The sequence below is a fragment of the Corylus avellana genome, chromosome ca8 (assembly GCF_901000735.1).
Source record: "Corylus avellana chromosome ca8, CavTom2PMs-1.0".
Classification (NCBI taxonomy): domain Eukaryota; kingdom Viridiplantae; phylum Streptophyta; class Magnoliopsida; order Fagales; family Betulaceae; genus Corylus; species Corylus avellana.
The window spans coordinates 23243957-23269466 of record NC_081548.1 but is presented as its reverse complement, the minus strand read 5'-3'; the positions used below and the strand labels follow the sequence as shown (position 1 = coordinate 23269466).

Below are 25510 nucleotides of genomic sequence, written 5' to 3'. Positions count from 1 at the left end.
GGACGTTAACTAAGAAAATGATCATTAATTTGGTGGTTACAACTTTTCTATCAAAAGCCAAGTTTCAAGTAGTTGATGAAGTAAGGGGACTACATAGGCCAGACTTCAGATCGATGCCTTAATTATCTTTTGCCCTGGCGTATCTTGTTTGAATTGATCTGTATTATATATGTTTTTAATAGAAGAACTACAGCTTATAGTTGATTTTCTATCGGATTTCATCACGTGATAATGACATTTTGGAAAGCGATTTTTACAGTATTAATTAAATTATTAAATTCGCTCTTTCTTATACGTTTAAGTTTTTAGGACAAATGAGGAGTTTAAGCTTAATTTGTGTTTATCATTCACTTTTCATTTTAATTAGATATTTCACGTGTTGGGTCTCAATTGTTGAAGGTTGTTTGAGTTCACATGTAAAGATGAATATATATATATATATATATATATATATATATATTAGCTTCTTAAATTATCACCATTTTTGCACTTACACCTCCAAACTTTAAAAAGTGACATTAGAGCCTCCTATACTACCATTAATTGCGTGTCAAATTAGACTCTTATGCAGTTTTCTTTTCAAAATACCTTTAAAATGGTGAGTTTAAGACAACCCGTGATTTAAAATTGTGAGTTCAAACTTTGTGTTCTTCATTAACTTGTCATTTCAATTAAATATTTCACGTGTTGAGTTCCACTTGTTGAAGGGTACGGTGTTTGAATCCACATGCACGTGAAAATGAACGTTAACATATTAATTAAATTTATCATTTAATATAAGCTTAAAAGCTGCTTTGAACCCAATTGATTATTAATTTAACAAAAACAAACACCTGAATTTTGATATATATATATATATATATATATATATATATATAATTAATTAATTAATTAGTTGAATTTCTTCACCGTTGATACAGTATAAGAGTGTGCAGACTTGAAGAGGCAGCAGTCCTGTCGAAATAAAAATGATTGAAAATGAAATTTCGAGCAAGGGGCCAAGGGGGTTTTGTTAAATTGTCGTAGCTTGTTATTTTTGTGTCCTTCTCTCGACAAGCTAGACAAATGAAATTAATAAAGCGAAAGCGAACAATAGAGAAGCATGTTCAAGGGCACATGGGAGGGACAGAGTACGACGTACCAAGCTTAATTATTTCATCATTTCACTAATCCAACGGTGGCGTGGCAAAGTTGTGTCCATGTGGCTTTTATTTTGGAAAACCATCAAACGAAGGTTGGCTGCTGTTATAGAGTAAACCCTGCACGCCAAAATTAGCTCCCATGCATGAGATAATAGGGTGGAAATTCGTGTTTGGATTGCAATGATTCATGATATATTTTAAGATTATATAAGTTAATTTTAATTCGATTTATTTAATTAAACGGGTTCGATATTTTAATTTTAACTCGTTAATTTTGTGTTGGATTCATATCGGGTTTACAGGTTGTATTAAAAATTGTCAACTTGCCTTATGTCATATGTCGGGTTCGGATTGTATCGAATGCATGTAACCCAACCCATTTAAACCAGAAATATATGTGAAAATTTAATGTATTTTGAACATATATCAGTTTATAGACTAGAGAATTTGAAGAAAGACTTTACGAAAATTTTTTTTTTGCCAAATTCAAAGTTGGTAGTTTAGTTTTATTATTCTCAACTCTCTCCCTCTTCGTCATAATAATAATAATAATAATTAAAAAAATAAGATTATTATTATAATTATTTGTTATTGTTATTAATGCTAAGTATTTTTCATGATTATCAGGTCTTCTCAAATAGTGAAAATATTGCATGGAGTAAGCCTAAGAAAAGAAGAAAAGATAGAGCTAATTAATCAAAGCAGTAAACATCATAAAACTTTGATATACACGCATCCATCCCAAATGCAAACCCAAATACGTCTTGTTAGGTAACGAAAATTCCAAAAATCAATCTCCAAAACTCTTCATTTGCAGGCTTATAGTCAGAAAAATGAAATAAATGCATTAAATGATATGTGGTGAATAATTAGTCTTGGCTGAATATTCTCGCTGAGATTGATTGACCATGAGTTGGAGTATCCGTCTTCCTTGGCTTTGAAGCATATTGTTTAACCTTCTGGACCATGCTTTTTTTTTTTTATCTCCCACGTGAGTCTATACGAAATTAGGCAGCCATCTGACAAACAGCGTGGCTTGCTAACCTAAAATGATAGTCGCCCATGTATGTCTATGAGATATGTTGGATTGCAATAAAAAGATTATTTTTTATTTATAAAAGTCTTAGATGACAAGGGGTCACAAGTCCTATCAGTGGGTGGGGCCACAACAATTATGGATAGGGCGTGTGGCCTCTTGCCTCTTATGACTTTTATGATCAAAAATAGTCTTTTTACTGCAATATAGCATTTCTCCATATCAAACCATAAGAGGCAATTTTGAATTTCTCCAGCAATTACTTGATTGAATTGTTGGTATGCCGTCGTGCAATTGTAAGAGGGACTCTTATGAAATTTATTTCTTCGAATATGTTTTAGGGTCTGTTTGAGTGTGCATTTAAAGGGCTTAAACGTGCGTTTAACATTCAAAAAGTCCGTTTGAAAAAAAAAGGTACCCGTTTGATACAAAAATTTGAAAGTGCTTTTAAAGGTCTAAAAAGCCAAAAAAATGGTCAAAATACACTTTTGACAAAAGCTTAAAAATGAAGTTTTTGCCAAAAAGCTTTTTTTTTTTTTTTTTTTTTTTTTAACTTAAAAGCTCTATTTCTCAAACATAATCCCAAATATACCCTTAGGCTATCCAAATACTTGCAAGGGAGGTAGACTATATGAAAGCTCTCTCAAAATTACTTGCACAAAATTGTTGAGGATATCTTAATTCCATTTTTCTAGTCGCTATCTCTAATTTCCCATACGATTTTTAGATTTGACTTTTGATCTACTTTGGGAGCTAGTTTTTGTTGAAACATGAGGCCAAAGGCCCATAGCCCAAGGACGAAGCCAATCAATGATGTTGGAGCTAACTCTGTACTTGACTCATTAACCTTTGCCTTGGAGGATTGAGTTTCCTACAATTTTGAGTATGTAATGCCAATGATTCAGACCGCTTAAATCTAACCTTGTAAGCATTTTTATAAAAATAAAAAATAAAAACAAATAAAGGGAAGGTAGCCACTGTCTTACCCTTTGAAGTGGTCAGACCACCTCATTTACTCCCAATGGGATGGTTGCATCACCTTTGTTGAGTTAAGGGGTGGTTGTGATCACCCGCAATGGCTCGGGAGTGGTTGTAGCAAAATAAACAATTGCTCCTTCAACCTTAAAAGGAGTGGTCGGCTACCCTTGAAATAGTCTGACCAACCACTGCTTATTTTGATTTTTGATTATTATTCTTATTTTTAAAAAAGGCGACTAGTTCAATTTTTTTTATAGTCAAACCATTCATTTTGAATGCAGGATATGGATCTTTAAAATTGGACATAGTGACGTTTATTTCTAATAAAAAACACACATTTCTCAAGACCCATGCTGTCCAATCTATAGAATTTGTCAGGTCTAACAGAACCAACCAAACAAGAATAGATGAGAGAACCAGCTGGGCGTATAACAATTTAGACTCTAGAGACGGGGAATGAACCGCTTGAAGACCATTACCCTTCATTGACTCAATGGCTCACATGTATACACGTTATGAGAGTATCCGATGTCGTTTCACATCAATTGGGTACAAACATTTAATGCCATCATAAATTTAAAAAACAAAAAAAAAAAAAAACAAAAATTTAATGTCTCACACTTCCGAATATCCTGTATAAGATCCAATACATAGAGCATCAAGTGAGGTCAGCGACTCAGAACTAGTGTTGTACAAATCTTTATATCACATGGACCATTAATTATCAAGTTTGAGGAGGATAAAGTTCCCATAGAGCAACTGTCCCGTCTTCTGATGCAGAAGCCATTAGCTTACAATCAGTTGAGTATGAAACAGCGTTACACTGTCAAAAGGAAAGAGTTCTACTTTTAGAAAGGTAATCACAACAACCAATTATGAGAGAGAGAGAGAGAGAGAGAGAGAGAGGGGAAATTGTAAGTTAGCAATCCAGATTTGTGAAAGGAGAGACAGGCTCCATATCACAATGATGGCAATCAACCAGAAAAGGCAAAAGAAAACAGACTATAGAAGAACTTTTACCTACTATTCCATATGACGGGAATAATAAGTCCAATGATGATTCAACAAGTTGTTATTAAAACTGCGACCTTCTATATAGATTGGTAAGTTACACTTGCACCCGCAACCTATGGGTCTCAAAACCACAATCTCACCCTACCCCACACTCATGAGAAGAGAAGATGTTATTTAAGCTAGAAGTATGAGTATAAGACTATATATGTCAACCCTAACCCGACTCATTTACTTAAACGGGTTAAATCCTTCAACCTTAATTCATCAATTTTGTTTTGAATTCATATCAAGTTTGCAGGCTGTGTTAAAAATTAGCAGTCCTAGTTAGAGCTCATTGGCCCCAATATGAAAGGACAATATTGAAACCAAGAAACATCTAAGTTGTATAAGTATGCATTTTCCAGGAAATCACGGAATATAAAGAAACAGAATACAGGCCACAACCAATTGTATTCAACTTCTTAATGTTAAAAAGGAGAACCTGAATGTTAAAATTTAAGGGAAAAAAAAGAAAAAGGAATATCTTTATATTCGTCTCTTGTACTGACAAACAAATATGAGATGGCTTACCGTAGCATGGTGATATTTCAATATTGCCAGAGCTTTTCCTTTGCGGTAATCATATATCCTTACTCTGTGGACAGGTAAAAAGAGAGAACTTAAGAAGCATAAATTTTAATGACAAGCCAATATAACAAAAGGCATCTTTCTGAGACTGATTTGCATACCACAAAATCATATTAAGCATCAGTTGATTGCAAAACAAATGAACAAAAGGAAAGAATGTGAATATGAGAAATTTCATTTCAATGTTGTTTTAAATTTCATTTCATTTCAAACTGTTAGCAACCTGTGATCCCAACCAGCAGTAGCAGCAATTTTGCCATCTGGTCGAATTGAGGTGCCTGCTATACCAGCTCTTTCCAAACTAATCTCTTTCTTGACCACACAAGAGCCCTATTTATACAAGGCACACCATAACATGAAGTAAGAAAAAAATATTTTGATTAGTAGAAAAAAGCAAAAAGGTAAATCATCATTAAATAAGATATGACCATGAAGTCACCAAAATAAACAGATAAGCAAAATCATACAGAAACAAAGAAGAAACTGTTTTCTTGTTTTGATCCATGCTTATAAATGTATGATGTATGAATAAAGAACATCAAACTGGTGACTTTCGCATGCCCCAAAACCAGATATTATCTCAAAGAACTTACTATTCATCTTTTATTATTTTGCAACCACTTCTTAACATGATTATTATCATTTGACTTACATATTCGAATTTTAAAAACAGCCTATCACTTTGTTCCAATGTCAAGTCTACTAGCTATTAATGATGCAGACCTGTTACTACAACACCAACTATTTTTTGAAATTAAATATCGCCAACGTCATAAATAGGAAAGAAAAGAAGAGAGAGAAAGGAAAAGAAAAGGACAACTCAAAATTTACCTCCTTGTGGTTTGGCCTAATTACACTTCACCTCCTTGACTTTTGAAAAGTTACACTATATCTGCTTATGGTTTGGATTAAATTGATATGTTTTGCTGAAATAATCAATTGAAGACACATCACTATCAATTTGACACTACTTTTCACATATTGCGACATAACTCTATGAATTGAATTAACTCTTGAAGAACAACAAAGTCAGTACTAGGCTACATGAATATTTTGTCTATAGAAGCAGAATATGTCCATCCATTTCGGTCCAATATTGCCAATATGCTCCAATGTGCTGTGACAGGAGATGAAACAAACTGAAAACAAGTATGATGAACTTATGAACAAGTGGTTTACCATGGAGTGATCCAGACTATACATCACGATTTTGTCATCGGCAGCTCCTGTGATACCCCCACTACATGACTCATCAATGGATATGCTTAGAACTGTGTGTAGAATACCCAATGGATCACAATTTGCTTTGAAGGGAAAAATGAGGAAGAATACATGGGCATTTTCCAAATATAGAGAGGGTCCCACACCTGGCTCAGAATGAAACTTTACAGAAGTTACAGGAATTCCCAGATGTCGTATATCCCACCAAAGCATGGAACCGTCTTCATAACTGCCACATTTAACAGAGCAACACAATTATGTTATGTAAATCACCTCATTCTCCCTTCCCGTCCTCAATTTATTTAGCAAGAAAAGAATTACATAAATTGAACTCCTTTTGGGCAATTTACACAGTTTTGTCCATGGATTGCAATTGGTAATCATACATAAACTTCACCAAATCCTATGCACATTTCAAAGTAAAAATCCCACAAAACTACACGGGGAGGATATATGCAACTTGGGTTTCCAAAAAGACAAAATTGGCCTGGTAAGGTTAAAGCAACAGTATATTAGACATAAATCAATGGGTAAAGTTCGTAAGTCATTCCAACTTCCATAAAACATACAATGAAGCTTTTGCTAGCTAACTTTGTATCTAAAATTCTTCTGCATGGGAGCAACTTTAATAGTTGCGTTAGATTGGAAAGTTAGCACCCAATGGATCTTGAATCCATCACCTTAGCTTCCACCTTATGCTTATAAGGGGGGGAAGCGTAATTTAAGCTGATGCTAATTGGTGGGAGCAGCTTTAACATATTAAAACACATACAACATTCAAAATGCTCTAGCTTAAAATAGAACTCCATCCAAACACCTAGTAAACATACGGAATAATGACCAACCCTTGATATGGAGATAACTATAATAAGCATAAAGAATTCCCACAATAAGGGCCGTTCCTCTTCTTCTTCTTCTTCTTCTTCTCCTCTATCTCTCTCTCTCTCTCTCCTCTTCACTAATTCAACATCTCTGAACAACTTTATTAAGATACAACCTCTGGAAAAATGGTACAAAAAGGAGGAAAAAAAAAAAGAACACCTGGAAAATAATTTGTTTGCAGTTTGGCAACAGAAAACGGTGAAAACAAGTTGATCTGACAACATAGAAAAGACCAGTAGATTATGCAGAGTCAAGCATCATCAAGTTTTAAGATATGGCCAACTCAAGATGTTTACAGAACCTTTCATATTCTTTAAGAGTTAACATATAAATTTTAGCAAGCTTCTAGAGTTGCTAAACTGATAGGTGCTTAATTACATTCACAATAGAAGGTGAGCAAGAAAGATAAGAAGGATACCCAGCCAAGACATTTAAGAATCCCTGTGATTCAGATGGTAAATATGCCTGAACCGCCATGCACATCCCTTCCGAGTAACATTGTTACATGCCAAAGCATTAAAAGAAAAGAAAAGATTTTCTTCATTGACAAAATAGGGCTAAATAATGCATATCATAAATTAATCCAATAATTAAAATATATGAAAAAAATATATACATACTAAATGGATATTCCATTGAAACAAATCGAAATATACAAAGTGAAGAATAAGCCTATCAAAGAAGATAGCAAGAAGCAATATATGAGCCATCAACAAATTTAAAGAGGAATGCCACTCAAAAATCTTAAGTGATGAGTATAAAAATAAACAGTTGTCCAATGACACGTGTTGCTAAAAAACTGACAAACATCTCAGGTGATACCAATCATAGTCAAAGTATTTTGTTCATCTAGAGATCTAACAACCATCTAAACTGTTTCACTTTGCATTTCGTTCTTTTCTTCTTAAAAAACAAAAAAGATGTAAATTTTTTTTCCAACTAAGTTACTACTTCTGTTGGTGTGCAGGTTAATTCCTTTCGTTATTTCCACAGGGGGACTTGCGATTTGGGAAGGACAGCACTATACCCAACTCTGCATCCAGGCTTCTTCAGCGAACAAAATCCTATAGAAGGCCCTTAGTAAAGGAATATCATCACTTTCTAGCCTCACAGAGGCCCAAACATTGACAAGATGAATAGCTTCAAGAAAACCTGGGAAAGAAGAGCTTTTAAAGAAAATTATTCCCAACACACACACACACACATACATATATTCATCTGCACGTGCTCCACATGCATGTGAACATTCCCAACAATTTGTCATATTCAAGTCAACAAATTCTGAAATACTTGTCCAATCTTTTTATTTTTTTAAAAAAATCAAATTGATGAGGGAACATATATGATAACACTTTTTTTCTTTTTTTTTTGGTAAGTACATATATGATAGCACTGTTCAGCATAGTTAAAATATAAATTTGAGGTACCCAAACCACTATTAAGAATACCAATACCATAAGTCAAAAGACATATACCATCAGGTCAGATACAGACCTCTCTCACTAGTTGAAACATTTGGGGAGCCACCAACTGACTTTTGAGGTAGCCGTGCAAACCTTTCCGCAGTATTCAGATCCCAAATTTCAACCTTTGGATACCATCCACACAAAATTAATAAGGAATAGGCACCCAAAAATTATATATATATGAGATAGATAAACAAGCAAATAATCAAAAGTTGCATATCGACCTCATGTGATTGCTCTCCTGCTATAGCCACATACTTTGGTCCTTCAGCATGGGTAACTTCTGATTAAAAGAATTTTATTAATTGATAATCTACGAATGGTATCCTGGAGCAACAAACACCAAAACAAGTATAGAACCACCAAGAAACCAGTAACAAATGAGGCTGGCTGATGCAGTCCAGATTACATGTGGCTTCCCACAATCTAGCAAATTGATAATCATAAAACCAAACTAGGCAGTCAGAGTGAAACGTTCGTTCGAGAGAGTTCTCAATTATTTTAACTAAGGCTAGCTTTGTAATTTTTCTTTTAGGGCTGTGTCCCTAACTTCTATTTAAGCACCATAAGGTCAGTCTAGCCTACCAATTGTCTCTAATTATCAATTTTATCAGTAAAAATACTTTAGGGAGATTTTTTCAATAACTCTTAAAGAGTTTTCTAGGATTTATAGAAGGATTGGGAGTTTTCTGTTTGCAGATTCTGCTTCCCACCAATTGTGTAGGAAATGAAGGAGGAGCCTATAATGCTACACCTCCAAGTAATGCAGAGTGAGTTCTAGCAGCAATTTTTTTTTCTCTTTTGTACGACTAGATAATTAACTGAACTCATATACATAAAATTAACAAGCAGTGCAGAATGCTGCATAAAAGATAATATATGTAGCAAACAGGAACTTACTACATCTCGTTAATTAATATCCAATCATATCAGATTTACATTCCAACCTAAAGTAATATTACAACTTTGAATATAAATATCTTGAACCAAAACTAAAATTCCAGAATTATTAGTGATAGTCTTGATAAGTCTTGACACCTGGGAAAAAAGAAGTATAAAGTAGATGAACAAATTTGTCAATTTGAACAAACCTCTAACAGCATTGGAACACTCTGTTAGACTTCCTTGAGCCTTTTCCCTGCTATCATCCATACTTTCTGAGTCAACAGTTTCCCTAACCTCCATCTCATGATGATAATTAGGACCTTCAGCTTGTGGTGCACAAGCAGAAGGCATCTTCACCACGGAAAGCTTGCAAAAGTGATAAGTGTTTGTCTTGATTGTAAGTGAAGGATTTCTGTCAAGAATTGAAGCAGGAGTTTAACAGCCTCAGGATAATATTATGCTGAAGAACTCATTGCTAATACTCATTAAAAGAAGAAAAGAAAAAAAAATGCAGAATTTTTTTTTTACGCCTAATACTTAGAACTAATCCTAATGAGGGAAGATGAATAATAGCTAGAGGAAGATTGATAAGACATGCCCATAAAATTTCGTACAGCTGCATCTATCAATAAAACATGGTGGGAGTTGCCATGGTGTATTGGGGGTACTTTTAATGTTATTCGATATCCGAGTGAGAGATCAGGCGATGCCTAACAATCCCCAATTATGCTGCAATTTTCAGAATTCATCTTTGATCAGGGTCTTATGGGCATTCCCTATTGTAGGCGGGAACTTCATGTGGTCCAATAATCATAATTTTCCATCTTGGTTCATAATTGATAGGTTTCTTCTCTCTCTTGATTGGGAAGAATAGATTCCTGATGTTTCTCAAATGAGACTCCCTAGAATCTTCTCAAATAACATCCCTTTGATGCTTGATTGTGGTGCACAACCTAACATCTAAACATATTGCGCCACTTTAGGCTTAATTTATGTACAACATTCACTCAACAAAGCATGTGCACAACTCATGATCAGAATAAGATATTTTGCAACAATTCACCACATTTCAATGAGAAAGCATTAAATCCATTGCGTACCGGGACAGTCCTCCATCTTCAATATCCCAACACTTCACAGTTCCATCCCTACCCTGGCTACACGAATCAGAACACACATAACACAACCATTGCTTCACAAAAACCCACTTAAGATCACAATAATTACAAATATAAATAGCAAATATTAACACAAAACAAGCAAATACGAAACAAAGCACCTTATAACTCTGTTGCTTCCTATCAAAGGACTACTAGCAACACAAATAATCCCGTGCGCCGCACTGTGCACCCTGCAACCATTCATTCCACACATACACACAAAACACACATCTCAACAAGTCAATAACATTAACAAAAAACGCAATTGAAAACATAAATACAGAAGTAATATATGACTACCATGCAGATGATATCGTCCGATGCTGGACCGTGTCCCATATTCGCAACTCACCATCCGCAGAACTGCCACCAGATACAAAATTTCCCCCCAAAAAAAACACGAACTTCAATTTGAAGGAACCAAACGTGCACATATATAGATATGTATGTATAAAGATCATACCCGGTGAAGAGTAAAGGTTTAGAAGGATGAAAAGAAGCGTCCATGACAGAAGCGCGATGGCCTCTGAGCACCGCCACGGGATCAGGCGGTGGCCTCTTGCTCATTTTCGCTTTTCGAGCTCTGAGATCCTCTGAGTCACTGAAATTTAATGCTTTATTGAGAAGCCCGGGCGGAGTGAGTTTAGCGTTCAAGAGGAAGAAGAGAAAGAAGCGAAAGAGACGGTGTCGTTTTTGGCGTTCGCCTGGAAATGTACTTGTAAACTTATGATTAATTTATACGGAAATTACTAATTAGAGACAAATTTTGAGATAATATAACATTACTCATATAACATTGTAACTCTTTTTTTTTTTGGGAATTTTTTGTTTTTGTTTTTGTTTTTAAAAAAAGAGTAAACAAATCGGGATGAATAAATACAAAGTTTGATGTGCATTTGTATACAAAAATTAGTTTTTTCTTTTTATTTTTCCTATTCAAGTACATCAACGATGAATGAGCATTATAAAAAGGGTCTCTGCCATTCCTAATTCTGATAGAAAATATAAAATAAGAAAAAATATGAATGTTTTTTAACACAATATGAAAACGGGTCATCTAATTAAATAGTATGCACCAAAGTTAGTACATTGTGAAGGTGTTTGTATGCCCTCTTTCCCAACAACATGGTATAATGTTTTGATTGTTTATTATTGTTGGATATTTTTATATTTCATGGCTTTTAGTAATTTTAATATTTAACTCCTGATTCAATGTAGTAATTCAACGATTATTAAAAAGAAACAGTATATTTATCATTCTTTTATTGGTTGAAGTATATTAAAAATATAGTTTAAAATATTGCTTACATAGATAGAGCATAATAATTTATCCGCTCCGAATATGGCGTAAATATGAACTGCTAGTATTGCATGCACCTGATCCACATGTAATAATGCAGCTTATGAAAAGGCATAGTAATGTAATGACAACATTTTTCATCATTCAGATAAATATATACAAAAGTCAATTGTGTAACACTTTATAATAATATTAATAATAATAAACTCACTTGGTTTTAGGGATTATGCTTGCTTGGTTTTAGACTACAGAAATCTCCCCTAATTGGTTCAGCCTTTTAGGGATTTGATAGTGAAGGTGGCACCACTGGCCATCAATAAAGGCCTGGGATTAGATTCCAAACAGAGCCAAATTGGAGCCTTTGTACTTGTAGTCTGTGTCATAAGACGAAACGTTTCGTCTCTCTCCCTCTCTCTGTGTCTCCCATCACGCGAATCGTGTCGGGCCAAAAAGCCCTCGTCAATACGGTCGTTATTTTCTATTTATAATTTTCCAATTTCATTAATTTTGATTTTTTTTCCACTCATCGGTGCGGTGCAGCTTATAGAGGCGACCTTCACAACTCCTCAAACGCAACGCTAACGTGCGCACCTCACTTCCTTTGACGAATCCATTAATGCCATCATAGCTAGAGCTTCAAAGCGCTCAGGTCTGAAATCCCAATCTGTCTCTCTCTCTCTGTCTCTCTCTCTCTCTCTCTCTGTGTTTATAACTTATTCTTTTAGGGTTTTGTCGTTCTGTTGAATAACCCTAGGGCTTTCTTTTTTTCGTTTCCATTGAATTGATTGATTGAAGTAGAGAAAAGCTATTGACAATACTTGCTGCGAACTCATTTCTTGACAGAGGGTTGATAAAGGAATTGTTGTTATTCCATGTGTTGGTGAGTCTTTGGGCTGTGATGGTGTTGGGGAATTTGGGTTGGCATCAATTTGCCTGATTAGATTGCTTTAAGTAGTTGAAGGACGAGTTTTATACGAAACATGAGCTTTGAATTTTTTATGTGGAAGATGTTTCACATTCCAGATCATTGCGTGTTGATTTGGGCACTGAAGGTGGGCTAAGGGTTAATAAAGGGCTTAATAGAGGATTTGTTGGATTTTAGGGCTAAGAAAATGGATGGGGAAGAGAAGAAATCTGGGTCTAAGAAAAGATCGAAGCCGGTTGAGTCGGATGACGATGAGCCAATTGGGTCTTTGCTCAGGTTGAAGAGACCTCGAAATCCTAAGAAGGTAAAGTCGGGGTCAGAGAGTGGTGGTGAAGGGGGCAAGAAGGTTGAGGTTAGAGAAGAGAGATTGGAGGTTGAGAGCGAGGATTTGGGGGGAATGGATGATACCTTGGCGAGTTTCAAGAAGAAGTTGAAGGGTCCAAAGAAAGATAGTGGGTATGGAATTATTAGGGGAAGCAGTTCTTCTTTGAATGTGGCGGATTCTTCGGATAGATCGTTGAGTGGGCCTGTGGAGGATAGGGAATGCGATGAAAAATCAATATCAAAGGTTGTGGAGAAAGTTCGCGTAACGGGTGATGATGGTTCTGATATGACTATGGATGTAGGGGTAGAATACAAGTGTAAAGGGAAAGTGAAGAGTCGCAAGATAAATTTGACAGCAAGAACAATAGATGGTCATGTCACTTCTGATAATGATTTAGAGTCTCTGGGCTCTGGGTGTAATTCTTTGAGGGAGCAGGAGTCTGGTATGTGGTCTGTGGAAGGTCCTGATCGGTCTGTGGATGAACATTTGGAAGACTCATTATCTGCATTTGTTCGCAAGGCACAATCTGGTTTGATTAGGAAATCTTTGGCATCTTCAAGTTTAAAGCAGAAAAGAGATGCTCAGACTTTGGAGGATGATGGATTCAGTCCATGCTCTGAAAGTGTTTCAGGGACTTCTAAGCCTGTGACCTTAAGGAGACTTAGATCTGGTTCCGCCTCAAAACTGGACTGCAATAGTTTGAAATCTAAAAATAAAAAACCAGATGGCAGCTTTTGTGAGGTTTCTGACTGCATAGAAGAGAATGATGATTCAACTAGGAGGCTTACTTCTGATTCCTCTAATAAAGAAGAGATTATTAGACCCCGTGAAAGCAGACATGATAGATCTTCCAAATTTATTTTAGAGGATCCATCTCCAGTTTCACCATCTTCAAGATCTACTTCTAAAGGAATTCAAGATGAGGCTACAGAGGAACCCTGTGGTTTAAATGCTCAAGAGGGATCTAAAGTGGATAATGATAGCTCGGATCAAGTTTGTGATGGAGATTTTACTTGTGTTCAAATCAAGGAAAGTATCTCTGCTCCTAGCCAAAAGGCTGTGATGGGAACTCGGACATTTAAGAATAGATTAAAGCATTGTTCGACAGTTGACACAAGCACTCTGGTGCATGATGTTGAAAAAATGCCAAATTCTATCTCTGGCCCAGAAAAGATGGAAGAAATGTATGAGTTTGGCAAGGGTGAGCCCAACAGGGGGTTTAGAGAATCATTGATGCAACACTCAGTGGGTGTTCCAACAATGCACGTATCAAATGCAGACCTTGAAATTTCCTCTTCTTTGGTTGGAACAGGAATTTTGGTGACTAACTATGATGATGCATTGTTGAACAAATCATGTAAATTCACTCCCAATGAAATTTTTAATTCAGTTTCTGAGACAGTTTTGGAGGTATCATCCAAATGTGTCTCTCATAACTCCTCTCCCCGCCTGAAGATGGGAGAAACTTGCAGTGGTGGTGATGGTCTTAATACTTGCACTGAGGAGCCAGATCTTGCTTCAGATTTCCTGCAAAAGGAACATGTTATGGTATCTGATGTTCGGTTATCTCCCAGGACTATCACTTCTACTGGAGCCCACAAATCAGGGCTTGCTGTTCAGTTGAATCACCAGGAAAAAATTTCAGATACTTGTCTTGATCCGAATAAGTCCTTTCCCTCCATGCAAAAGTGCAGCTCCACTTTACATCAAAATCAACCTTCTGATGATGTGTCGAAAGGGATTTGTGCTCTTGGCCATGATTATCTTTCAGTCAATGAGGAGGCTTACGGGGATGAAAATGAAGATAACCCAGAAGATGCAATATCTGTGCCTGATTGTGAAAACAAAGATAAAAAGCTATCAGCTGTCCAGCGTGTTGTGCGCAAGCCTAAGAAGCATAGGCATGGAGACATGGCTTATGAGGGGGATGCCGATTGGGATATTTTGTTACATGAGCAAGGTTTTCTTGAAAGTCAAGGTGTTGTAGATAGTGACCTTTCTTTTAGAACAAGAGCGAAGTGCGATACCTCTTCAAATATTGGTGCAGAGGCTGAAAACGGTGGTGCAGCAGCAGTATCAGCTGGACTGAAAGCTCATGCAGCTGGTCCAGTTGAGAAGATTAAATTCAAGGAGGTCTTGAAGCGCAAAGGTGGGCTTCAGGAATTTTTGGAGTGCAGGTAAATTATTATTTCTGAAACCTGGCTTTACACTGAGTGCAGAGTTGCTTTTGGATGTTGTCTTGTAGAAATTGCTTTTTTTCTGCAATTTGGAAGAGTATCTCATCATTATTATTGGTAATTATTTTCAATAAAATACATTTGTTTATTTATATTATCCAATTTAATTCCTAAAGTTTTTGCTTAAAATTCTTAATGACTAATCTGTAGTAACTTAACAGAAAAAGAGGAAGAAACACCTTTTTATTTTCTGTTATATATGCATTACCTTGTATGTGGTTGATATGGTATGGGTAGATTTTTTTTTATAAGTAATCTAGATATTATTAAAAGTGATAGGCTCCCCCAAATACACAGGAAGTGTACATAAGAAAACACCTAGGCAGAAGAAGAAAAAAGAACAAGAGAATCATGGTAACTAATCACCACAACAAAGTAAAGAAAAATAAAGCTTCAATCTCTTCCAAAGTCCTCTTGCGGTTTGCAAAAATTCTGTCATTTGTTTCCCTCCATATACACCACAATAGATACAAAGGCACCATCTTTCACACGAAGGCACCGTGGGTAGATGTTATTGTGAACCCTTGTTATTTTTGTATGAGTATACTATAACCATGGCCAAAAGTCATTTTTTTTGGGTGCCATAGGATTAAGTGGAGATTCCCTTAATTTTGAATTCCATAAGACTCATTTTATATTATTCAGGTAACCAACCACTGAAAAAGGAAAGAAAAAGAAAGTAAATTTTGCTCTATTGTTTCCCAACCACCTAACTTGGAAATATGCTGATATCAATCTGTGGAGGTAACGCTGCTCCCATTTTTTGGTTGAAAACTGGTTTAGAAGTTGAACCTTTGTTGATGTAATGAAGTTTCAACTGGATTTACTTTCCTAGATTTTTATTATAGCATTGAGGAATGAAACTTGTAAAGAGACTGTGGACACTTGTAGCTGGAAACCAGAGTCTTTCTGATGACACTCTTTTATTATATTCTGGCGTTGCTAGCCTGTTTATTTAAGGGATCATGTTTAGTGGCTCGATGCTGCGGCAAGAGGATGAGCATAAATAGGTCCCGTACAAAAAGATATCCAAGTTTATTTTTAGATTATTTATATTTTAATTTTTATTTGAAATCCCCTGGTGTAATGCAGGAATCAGATATTAGGTCTTTGGAGTAAAGATGTTAGCCGTATTTTACCACTTTCTGACTGTGGGGTATCTGATACTCGTTTTGAGGACGAGCCACCACGTGCTACACTTATTAGGGAGATCTATGCGTTTCTTGATCAGAGTGTAAGTTTGTTTCTAAAGTTTATCAACTGTTATTTATGTTTTGGGAAAAATATAAAAAAGCCTTACAAACTAACAGCCGTTTTAAATGAGTCTCACGATGTTTAAAATGTGCTAAAGTAGCCAATCAAACTACCAAAGTGTATCAAAAAGGCCACATATTTTTTTATATTCCAATAATACCCTTATTCTTTTAAAAACTAAAATAAAAAATTTATAAAATAAAAAACTAAAAAAATTATTTTTTTAAAAAAGAAAAAGAAAAAAAGGAAAGGGGCGGCTTTCCTTTTTTTTAAAAAAAGTTATATATATATAAGAATGACACATGTCGCCAATTTTATTGGCGTTGACGTCACATTTAACAGAATTCGTCATATTAATTAAACATAATTTGACTCTAGAGACTAAATAGTTTTTTTGGAATATCTTAGGAACCTTTGATTTTACTTTCATATGTTGTAATTTGTGCCAACTACAGTGACTAATTATTTATTTATTCCAAAAAACTTTTTTTTTTTTTGTATTTATTTGCCCATTGGTTTTTTTTTTTTCTTTTAAAAATATTGTTTTTTTTTGTAATTATTTAATTATTTAAAAGAATAGGGGTATTATAGGAATATAAAAAAATAAGTGGCATTTTTTATACATTTTGGTAGTTTGATGTGCTACTTTAGTACCTTTTGAACATTGTGGGGCTCTATCGCAAACGATTGTTAACTTGAGGGTTTTTTTTTAATATTTTTCCCTTATGTTTTGTGTCAAAATTGATGTCTTTTTGTCATTTCTTCTTTTGCTTATTATCTTTTCAGCAATTTGTGTTATATATATTATGAGGGATTAAATTATTCTTTGTATATGGCTTGTTTCATGTTCATAATTAATGCTTAGAAAATTTTGACAGGGTTATATAAATGTTGGAATTGCTACTGAGAAGGAGAAAGGAGAAATTAGTGCTAAGCATAATTATCAGCTTCTAAAAGGAAAAAATATTGAGGAAAAATCTGGGGCTTCAGTTGCGGATTTGGAGGATGGAGTTTCTTTTATTGTTGGTCAGGCGAAGAGTTCTGAAACTTCAATGGAGGCAAAGAGTGACGTTATCCCTGAAAATGAAAATCAGATGCTTGAAGCTACTAAAGGTAGGGGCCTTGGTACTCCTGCTGCACTTGAATTATCTGATGCAACAGAACGTGAAGAATGCCTAGCTGATGATTACCCAGAAAATGGTAGCATTAACACAAAACTACCTGGCAGATTGTTCAATATGCCTGTTCTAAGTACAGGTCCATTGTGTGAAACACTGGATGGTGGAACATTCCCTGTCATCATTCCTGAGTTAATGAATGACTCAAATACCATTCAATCTTCCTCAGATGATCATGTTGTGGTGAATGGCTCTCCGCAATGGGATTCAGAGGTCAGAAAGAAAATCATTGTTGTAGGAGCTGGTCCTGCTGGTTTAACTGCTGCACGCCACTTGCAACGGCAGGGCTTTTCTGTAACTCTTCTTGAAGCTAGGAGTAGGATAGGCGGTCGTGTCTTTACAGATCGCTCATCTCTCTCTGTTCCGGTGGATCTTGGTGCTAGCATTATTACTGGTGTTGAGGCTGATGTGGACACTGAAAGAAGACCGGATCCTTCCTCATTGGTTTGTGCACAGTTGGGCCTTGAGTTGACTATATTAAACAGTGATTGCCCTCTTTATGATATCGTTACAGGTCAAAAAGTTCCTGCAAATCTGGATGAAGCCTTGGAAGCAGAATACAACAGTCTTCTTGATGATATGGTATTGCTCGTTGCCCAAAAGGGGGAACTTGCGATGAGAATGTCTCTTGAGGATGGCTTAGAATATGCCCTTAAGAGTCGTCGTTCGGCACGATCAGGAACAAATAGTGAAGAAACTGAACTGCACAGTTCTGTAGATGCTTTCTTTGATTCCAAAAAAGTTGCCGTTGACAGCAGTTTTCCAGATATAAATTGTTCTAAAGAGGAGATTTTGAGTCCTCTGGAGCGGAGGGTTATGGATTGGCATCTTGCTAATTTAGAATATGGGTGTGCTGCTCCACTTAAGCAAGTATCTCTTCCCTACTGGAACCAAGATGATGTTTATGGAGGATTTGGGGGAGCTCATTGTATGATTAAAGGTGGTTACAGCACTGTTGTTGAGTCTCTTGGAGAAGGACTTCCCATTCACTTGAACCATGTGGTTACAGATGTTTCATATGGCACCAAGGACCCTGGAAGTAATGGTAGTCAGAGTTATAGAGTCAAAGTATCTACTTCCAATGGCAGTGAATTTTTGGGAGATGCTGTCCTGATTACAGTGCCACTTGGGTGCTTGAAAACAGAAAGCATAAAGTTTTCCCCACCTTTACCCCAATGGAAACATTCTTCTATCCAACGGCTTGGTTTTGGAGTTCTTAATAAAGTAGTTTTGGAGTTTCCAGAAGTGTTTTGGAATGATTCTGTGGATTACTTTGGAGCAACGGCGGAGGTAACAAATCAGAGAGGCCAATGCTTTATGTTCTGGAATGTCAGAAAAACAGTTGGGGCTCCTGTTCTTATAGCTTTGGTGGTTGGTAAGGCAGCTATAGATGGCCAAAATATGAGCTCATCTGATCATGTAAACCATGCATTAATGGTTCTCCGTAAACTTTTTGGGGAGGCTTCAGTCCCCAATCCGGTTGCATCAGTAGTGACAGACTGGGGCAGGGATCCTTATAGCTATGGTGCTTACTCCTATGTTGCTATTGGAGCATCTGGGGAAGATTATGATTTATTGGGCAGGCCTGTAGAGAACTGTTTGTTTTTTGCTGGTGAAGCCACCTGCAAGGAGCATCCTGACACAGTTGGTGGTGCTATGATGAGTGGGCTACGGGAAGCAGTGCGCATAATTGACATATTGAGCACTGGAAATGATTACACTGCAGAAGTAGAGGCAATGGAGGCTGCACATAGACATAGTGACTTTGAGAGGGATGAAGTCAGAGACATAACAAAGAGACTTGATGCAGTTGAGCTTTCTAATGTCCTCTACAAGAACTCTTTGGATGGAGCTCGGATTTTGACAAGGGAAGCTTTACTACAGGAGATGTTCTTTAATGCAAAAACCACTGCAGGACGATTGCATGTGGCCAAAGAGTTGTTGGATCTTCCTGTTGAAACCTTGAAATCCTTTGCTGGGACCAAAGGAGGGCTTACTACACTCAACTCATGGATACTGGTATTATTTGGCTTCCCTAGTGTATTATTCTTTTGTTTTTTGATGAATGGCAATGTGGAATTTTCATTCGCATATATATTTCTTTGGCTGTTGACACTTTGACAGCATCAAATGCTAATTATACTTAAACAAAATTTCTGATGCTATACTATTGGACTTTTGATAGGACTCAATGGGGAAGGACGGTACCCAACTGTTGCGGCACTGTGTTCGTCTACTTGTGCTTGTTTCAACTGATTTACTGGCTGTGCGCTCATCAGGTATGGATTGATCATGGATCATTCTGGTTTTGTTTGCAGCATTCACATATGCATACCTTTATTGAGTTGTGTCTGGTGAAAAATAATAAAAGAAAAGGCTGATTTAGTTTTATGCTGATTTAAAATTATAAGTTCTGTCATCTTAGGCTTTTTCTGGAAGAAAGTTCCTGGAAGGGTGATAAAGTTCTCTGAGACAATCATTCACATGTTCAACTGAAAAAAACAACAAAGTACAGAAGAACAATTATGTAGTTTCATTAAAATTAGCTCTCTGAATATTCAAGCTCTACTTGAAGTGTTAAACTGGGGCATGCTGAAGTAATTGGAATATAATTTTGGCATGAAATTTTTTGTTATGAAACTTTAATTAGGATTCATTGTAAGCCATTCTTTCTTAAAATATTGTGTAAAAGCACCCATATGATTGTGTTTGTATGGATTTGTGTTGATATGAACTCATATTCTAGAAGTATTTAATTCATGTTATTGCATTATTATTTAATTGTTGATAATGTTGATGTAGGCATAGGGAGAACTGTGAAAGAAAAAGTTTGTGTGCATACTAGCCGTGATATACGCGCAATAGCAAGTCAGCTGGTTAACGTGTGGCTTGAAGTCTTCCGCAAGGAAAAAGCTTCTAATGGTGGATTAAAGTTATCAAGGCAAGGAATTGTTGTAGATTCAGCGAAGCGAAAATCTCTTAAAGATCCAGTATTGGGAAAGCCGCCTCTGCACTCACATCATGGTGCGTTGGAGAATAAAGGAAGCTTGCAGGTTCCTGCATCTGCTGGAAGTCATTTGCCTTCCAATGCAAATGTGAGGAGAGTGAATGGCAAAGCAGTCAAAAGTGAAACTGCAAATGACTCAAAATTGGAGTTGACATCAAGGTCCCAAGGTTCAATAGGTGCACGGGATACTGAGCTGGAGGACAACAACACTGCTATGTCTGAAGAAGAACGGGCTGCCTTTGCTGCTGCAGAAGAAGCCCGTGCTGCAGCAATTGCAGCTGCTGAGGTTTGTTTCTTTTGATTTGCTACAGTGCCTTTGAACACCTATTTTGTGTTCTCACCTTTACGTTCTTTCTAATGTTTATTAGTGTGCCCAGAAAATGTGATGTTCATGGTATGAACTGTGTCCCATTATTTCGTTTTGCACATTAAGTATGACTTTCCAGTATTATGTTGAGGTTTTGAGAGTTACTTTTGGTATCAAGTTTGTGTAAATTGCTGGAAAATCTGAATATAAAGGTTGACCCTTGATTAGCAGTAAGACTTTAACTACACAGCCATTTCATTTAGTCTGGACTGTTGATGCCATTATTTCTTTTACTTACATAAAAGAATGCAGTGGGATGCTGCCCTTCCTTTTCTTATGTTGATATTATGAACCAAGTATATTGTGGGTTAGGATAGCATGCGATTATGTTTGTATTTACATGGAATGGATGACATAAGTGCCATAGCACTACATTTCTGCAGCCGCATGGTCTGTCATAAGCTGTTTTTATTTTTTCTTTCCCTTCATGAATCTTTTTCTATTTTCTCTGTTTTGTTCACTATGTTTCTGGAGGAATTTAGTGTTGGTTTATGTTGCAGGCATATGCATCATCAGAAGCCAAGTGTAGCACGTTGCTGCAGCTTCCTAAAATACCGTCATTTCACAAATTTGCTAGACGGGATCAATATGCTCAAGTGGATGAGTATGATACTAGAAGGAAGTGGTCTGGTGGTGTTTTGGGAAGACAAGATTGTATATCAGAAATAGACTCTAGGAACTGCAAAGTCAGGAACTGGTCTGTTGATTTCTCGGCTACTTGTGTTAACCTTGATAGTTCAAAAGTTTCAGTGGATAACCTCTCACAGCGGAGCCACTCAAATGCCAGCCATTTGAACTTCAGAGAGCACTCTGGAGAAAGTGTGGCTGTGGACAGCAGTATTTATACTAAAGCATGGGTTGATGCAGCTGGTAGTGTGGGGATAAAGGACTATCATGCAATTGACAGATGGCAATCTCAAGCAGCTGCAGCTGATTCTGATTTCTTTCGTTCTACTGTGCAACTAAAGGACGAGGAGGATTCAAACACAAGTTGGAGACTTCCGACCTGGAATCATGATAGACTGGCAAACGAGAGTTCTGTTTCACAAGTTACAGTAAACAAGGAGTCTGTAAAAAATCATCCTCGAGGGGCAGACCGCATTAAGCAGGCTGTTGTGGATTATGTTGCATCATTGCTCATGCCCCTTTATAAAGCAAGGAAAATTGATAAGGAAGGATATAAGTCAATTATGAAAAAAACTGCAACGAAGGTTATCAATGTTTCATCTTACCTTTTTCTTTCACTTTATATCATGTTGAAAATCTAATGCTGACTTATTATAATGAGACATGGTTAAACAGGTTGCAACTGCCTTTTTTTCCCCCCATCTTACCTTTCTTAGTTCAATTTTCAGGTCATGGAGCAGGCCACTGATGCAGAGAAAGCCATGGCTGTTTCAGAGTTTCTAGATTTCAAGCGCAGGAACAAGGTGTGCATTCCATTTGTATTTTATTAAACATTAGTTCCATTTACCACGGGAACTTTCTTCCTCTACTTCTTTTAAATAGACAAAATTCACGCTATCTACACTGGTTCCCATTAATTGCATCATTGCTGCCTGAGAGCACTTTCATTGGGGTTGGCTTGGACACTGAACTTCCCATTCAAATTTTGGATAACTACTGGACGCTTTTTATTTGACAACATACCTGGTTATAGTTTTTTCTTTCTAGCTTGAATGGAAGTAAGTTTCTGCAATAGTTTTCATTTATTGCTGCTTAGTAACCTTGTTGCTATCACCTTGCCATAGAGCTATATCTTTGAGATAAATGAAGACTTAGTGGTATCTTGTAATGTTTTGGTACTTCTTTTCTTCTGAGCTGTCCTCTGATGTTTAAACTTGCAGATCCGTTCCTTTGTGGACAAACTGATTGAGAGGCACATGGCAGTGAAGTCAGATGTGAAATCATGATGATCCAAGGATTATTCACCTATTCTTTAGTGCATTTATGTACAAGATTTGGAGAAGTCTGGTTCCTTGTTTCTGCTGGAGTTCGCAGCGTATGATGGTGGTGGTGGGGCATAGGAAGTTCTTCTATTGGTGCTTCATTCAAAATGTTATTATGCTGTTAATGATCCAGATGGTCCTTGGAAGAAATGGGATGGTTCTTGGTGGCCTGTTTGGTCATAATTGGCATTGCCCTAAATGCAAACTGCTCATGATCATGATCCCATGCCTTCATGCAATGTGATAAGAGTTGGTGATGAAGTACATTATAATCAGGCCAATTTGGGCTTGGTGTCACTACTTGCATTCAAAATGGGCGCAAGTATCATTGCTTGGATCATCTGGATTGCAGGCATCAGGACAGGATGATTAGATCAGATTACTTTCAGCAATTGGTTCATCATCTGTCAAGGTTGTACTTCCTAGGGTGAAAAGTTAAACCCTGTTTTTTTGTTTGGGATCCCCCTAGATTAGACAATTTTTCTTGACCTCTCTTTTTTCAATATGTACAGATTAGGATATTTTAGTGTTGACTAGCATACAGATCCTTTTTCTACCATTCCTTCAGAAGTACTTCAATATTGTTCTGATTTTTAAAGTTGAACATCAGTTACTAACATCTCTTTTTTTCTCGAAAATTTGAGCAAAGGAATTGCATTTTGCATTCAATGGACCTCTACTAGGGCCTTGACTTCCTCTTACTTGGATTTTGGTTTTTTATTTTGTGTGCACATGTGAGGGAGCATGGATGTGTGTCGGGTACCAAATATTACTAACAACCTTTATGAATAATTAAAGACATCTATAACTTGATGTGTGACGTTTGAATCTACATAAATAAGGTGAGGTGCCTATTTCTTATATGATCATTTAAAGTAATTTGACAATGTATATCAGATAATGTCTTCAATATCGGCTTTCAGTTACTTTTTGCCATTGCACTATTTACGCCGAGTTTCATCAAATCGTATGTACGTATCGAAATTAGGTCACTTGAATGTCCCTTTCCTAACCCCTTCTCTTTCAGCCATTGTCCTGTTTTACCTTACCGCTTACTAATTTGTTTGCTTGTTGCTAGGTTGGGAAAAATATTGTGGCTGTCTTATGCAGGAGAGGTATGCCCTTGTGTTGCCTTATTACTTGTTTGCACCTGTAAGTTTTAGTTCTTGATGCAATTCCTATCTTCACTGACAAATACTTGGGCTGCTGCTCCCCAACCTAATTAATTATAGTTGGACCCTTGGCATTTGAGGTTCATTTGTACATTTTATTGTTGGCATTCCTTTATTATTGTTATCATAGTCAAGATTAAATGGTAATTATGTATTGGATGTTCTTATCAATCTACATCAAAGTGTATATAAATTTTCTCTAGGAAGGATTACAAAAATGGTTATGGGTTAAGTGCAGCTCTTTGGTTCTTCCAGGTGCAATTCAACATCTTTTTGCAGGCAATTTGATGTACTTTTTCTTGTATTTTAACTTCTGATAAGCGAGGATAAACATAATATCCAACTTTTCAGGGAAGTTTTATTCTCGTATCATCAATGTATCATAAATTGATGGCAGATCTCCTCGTGAAATCGATCATATCATCTGGTTCTTTATAGTGTGTTGCATGAATTCCTGTGCATTTTTCTTGGCATTTGAAACTCTTATCATTCTATTCAATGCAGTGAATTTTGTATGATACCAAGAATGTCATCTTTCTCATCACATGTATTGTGGACAGAATGGGGTCCTCCATACCATCATCATTACCACCCTGTTTGCCTTGTTGCTATCAGTACTAGTAGTGCTTTTAGTGGGTGATCATATTCTTTGCCTTTATGTCCTTAATACTTTTTCCACTCTAATCTCACAAATGGAAAACAAAATGGATTAATACATACCATTCCCATTCCCACCAGCTGATGGCATTGCTAGGGATGGCTGATCATGCACATGCGCTGGTTTATTTATTTACAAACAGCAGTCTGTCTGCATGAAATATATTAGTGAACCTGGGTGATGATCATGACATGTGCAATCTTTGCACTCCCACAAGTTACCCTTATGGTCTCTTCCTAACCAATTTACATTCTTACACCAGCGGAGTAGTGTACACCAACTTAAATGATGGACAAGCAAAACAAACTAATGTTGCTATGCGTACTATAATTTTTACTACAAGTTTCTTACTGATTGACATAATTGTCCACATGGCACTTAGTATATCACTTACTAAATAATTAAATTTGGTTATTGTTGACATGGACTGCTACATGAGTTTGTAAGTCTACTACTATGTCAATCACTAGGATGAGAATCCCCTCCAATTGCTTACAATTGGAGAATCTCATTTTTTGAGATCTTAGCCATTCAAAACATCCGAGGGTCTAAAGTCATCTAGGAACACAAAAATAAACCCAATTCACCTGGTTATAAATAATAAAAACATTTATTTATTTTTAAAAAATGATAGTTGGAGGAGAAGCCACCTCATGGGGCGGCTCGCCGGTGGCCATCCCATGGGTGGCTGGGGGTGGCGCGAGGCCACTCCTAGGCCATGGGGGTG

The 25510-nt window shown here is 36.5% G+C and overlaps 2 protein-coding genes across 5 annotated transcripts; one reads left to right on the top strand and one right to left on the bottom strand.

Annotated features, from left to right (window-relative positions):
- Positions 1-3620: 3620 nt before the first annotated feature.
- Positions 3621-11100, bottom strand: LOC132189878 (protein DECREASED SIZE EXCLUSION LIMIT 1). Of its 3 annotated transcripts, none has more exons than XM_059604695.1 (13): positions 10875-11100; positions 10712-10774; positions 10531-10602; positions 10352-10408; positions 9458-9663; positions 8591-8649; positions 8395-8488; positions 7319-7385; positions 6165-6247; positions 5977-6068; positions 5021-5127; positions 4741-4804; positions 3621-3979 (listed from the first exon to the last, which is right to left on the bottom strand). In XM_059604695.1, the coding sequence occupies exons 1-13, from the start codon at positions 10976-10978 to the stop codon at positions 3881-3883; spliced, it is 1167 nt and encodes a 388-aa protein (XP_059460678.1). In that variant the 5' UTR covers positions 10979-11100; the 3' UTR covers positions 3621-3880. The 3 variants fall into 3 exon arrangements, with proteins under 3 accessions (XP_059460678.1, XP_059460679.1, XP_059460680.1); XM_059604696.1 differs by having other exon boundaries at positions 8591-8646; XM_059604697.1 differs by lacking the exon at positions 10712-10774.
- A 957-nt stretch (positions 11101-12057) lies between these two features.
- On the top strand, positions 12058-23844 carry LOC132191153 (lysine-specific histone demethylase 1 homolog 3). 2 transcript variants are annotated; one of them, XM_059606174.1, is made up of 9 exons: positions 12058-12360; positions 12555-15138; positions 16291-16432; positions 17331-19649; positions 19816-19909; positions 20433-20923; positions 21505-22215; positions 22360-22434; positions 22852-23844. In XM_059606174.1, the coding sequence occupies exons 2-9, from the start codon at positions 12824-12826 to the stop codon at positions 22915-22917; spliced, it is 6213 nt and encodes a 2070-aa protein (XP_059462157.1). In that variant the 5' UTR covers positions 12058-12360; positions 12555-12823; the 3' UTR covers positions 22918-23844. The 2 variants fall into 2 exon arrangements, with proteins under 2 accessions (XP_059462157.1, XP_059462158.1); XM_059606175.1 differs by lacking the exon at positions 12058-12360 and having other exon boundaries at positions 12386-15138.
- Positions 23845-25510: the final 1666 nt, after the last annotated feature.

Excerpts from the sequence above, each read along its gene's own strand:
- LOC132189878 (XM_059604695.1), bottom strand. The coding sequence starts at position 10,978 with ATGAGCAAGAGGCCACCGCCTGATCCCGTGGCGGTGCTCAGAGGCCAT. Across the intron at positions 9,664-10,351 it reads GAAGATGGAGGACTGTCCCG|AAATCCTTCACTTACAATCA; the intron begins GTACGCAATGGA and ends AATTCTTGACAG. Across the intron at positions 8,489-8,590 it reads CAGGAGAGCAATCACATGAG|GTTGAAATTTGGGATCTGAA; the intron begins GTCGATATGCAA and ends TGGTATCCAAAG.
- LOC132191153 (XM_059606174.1), top strand. The coding sequence starts at position 12,824 with ATGGATGGGGAAGAGAAGAAATCTGGGTCTAAGAAAAGATCGAAGCCG. Across the intron at positions 19,910-20,432 it reads ACTGGCTGTGCGCTCATCAG|GCATAGGGAGAACTGTGAAA; the intron begins GTATGGATTGAT and ends ATGTTGATGTAG. Across the intron at positions 20,924-21,504 it reads CAGCAATTGCAGCTGCTGAG|GCATATGCATCATCAGAAGC; the intron begins GTTTGTTTCTTT and ends TTTATGTTGCAG.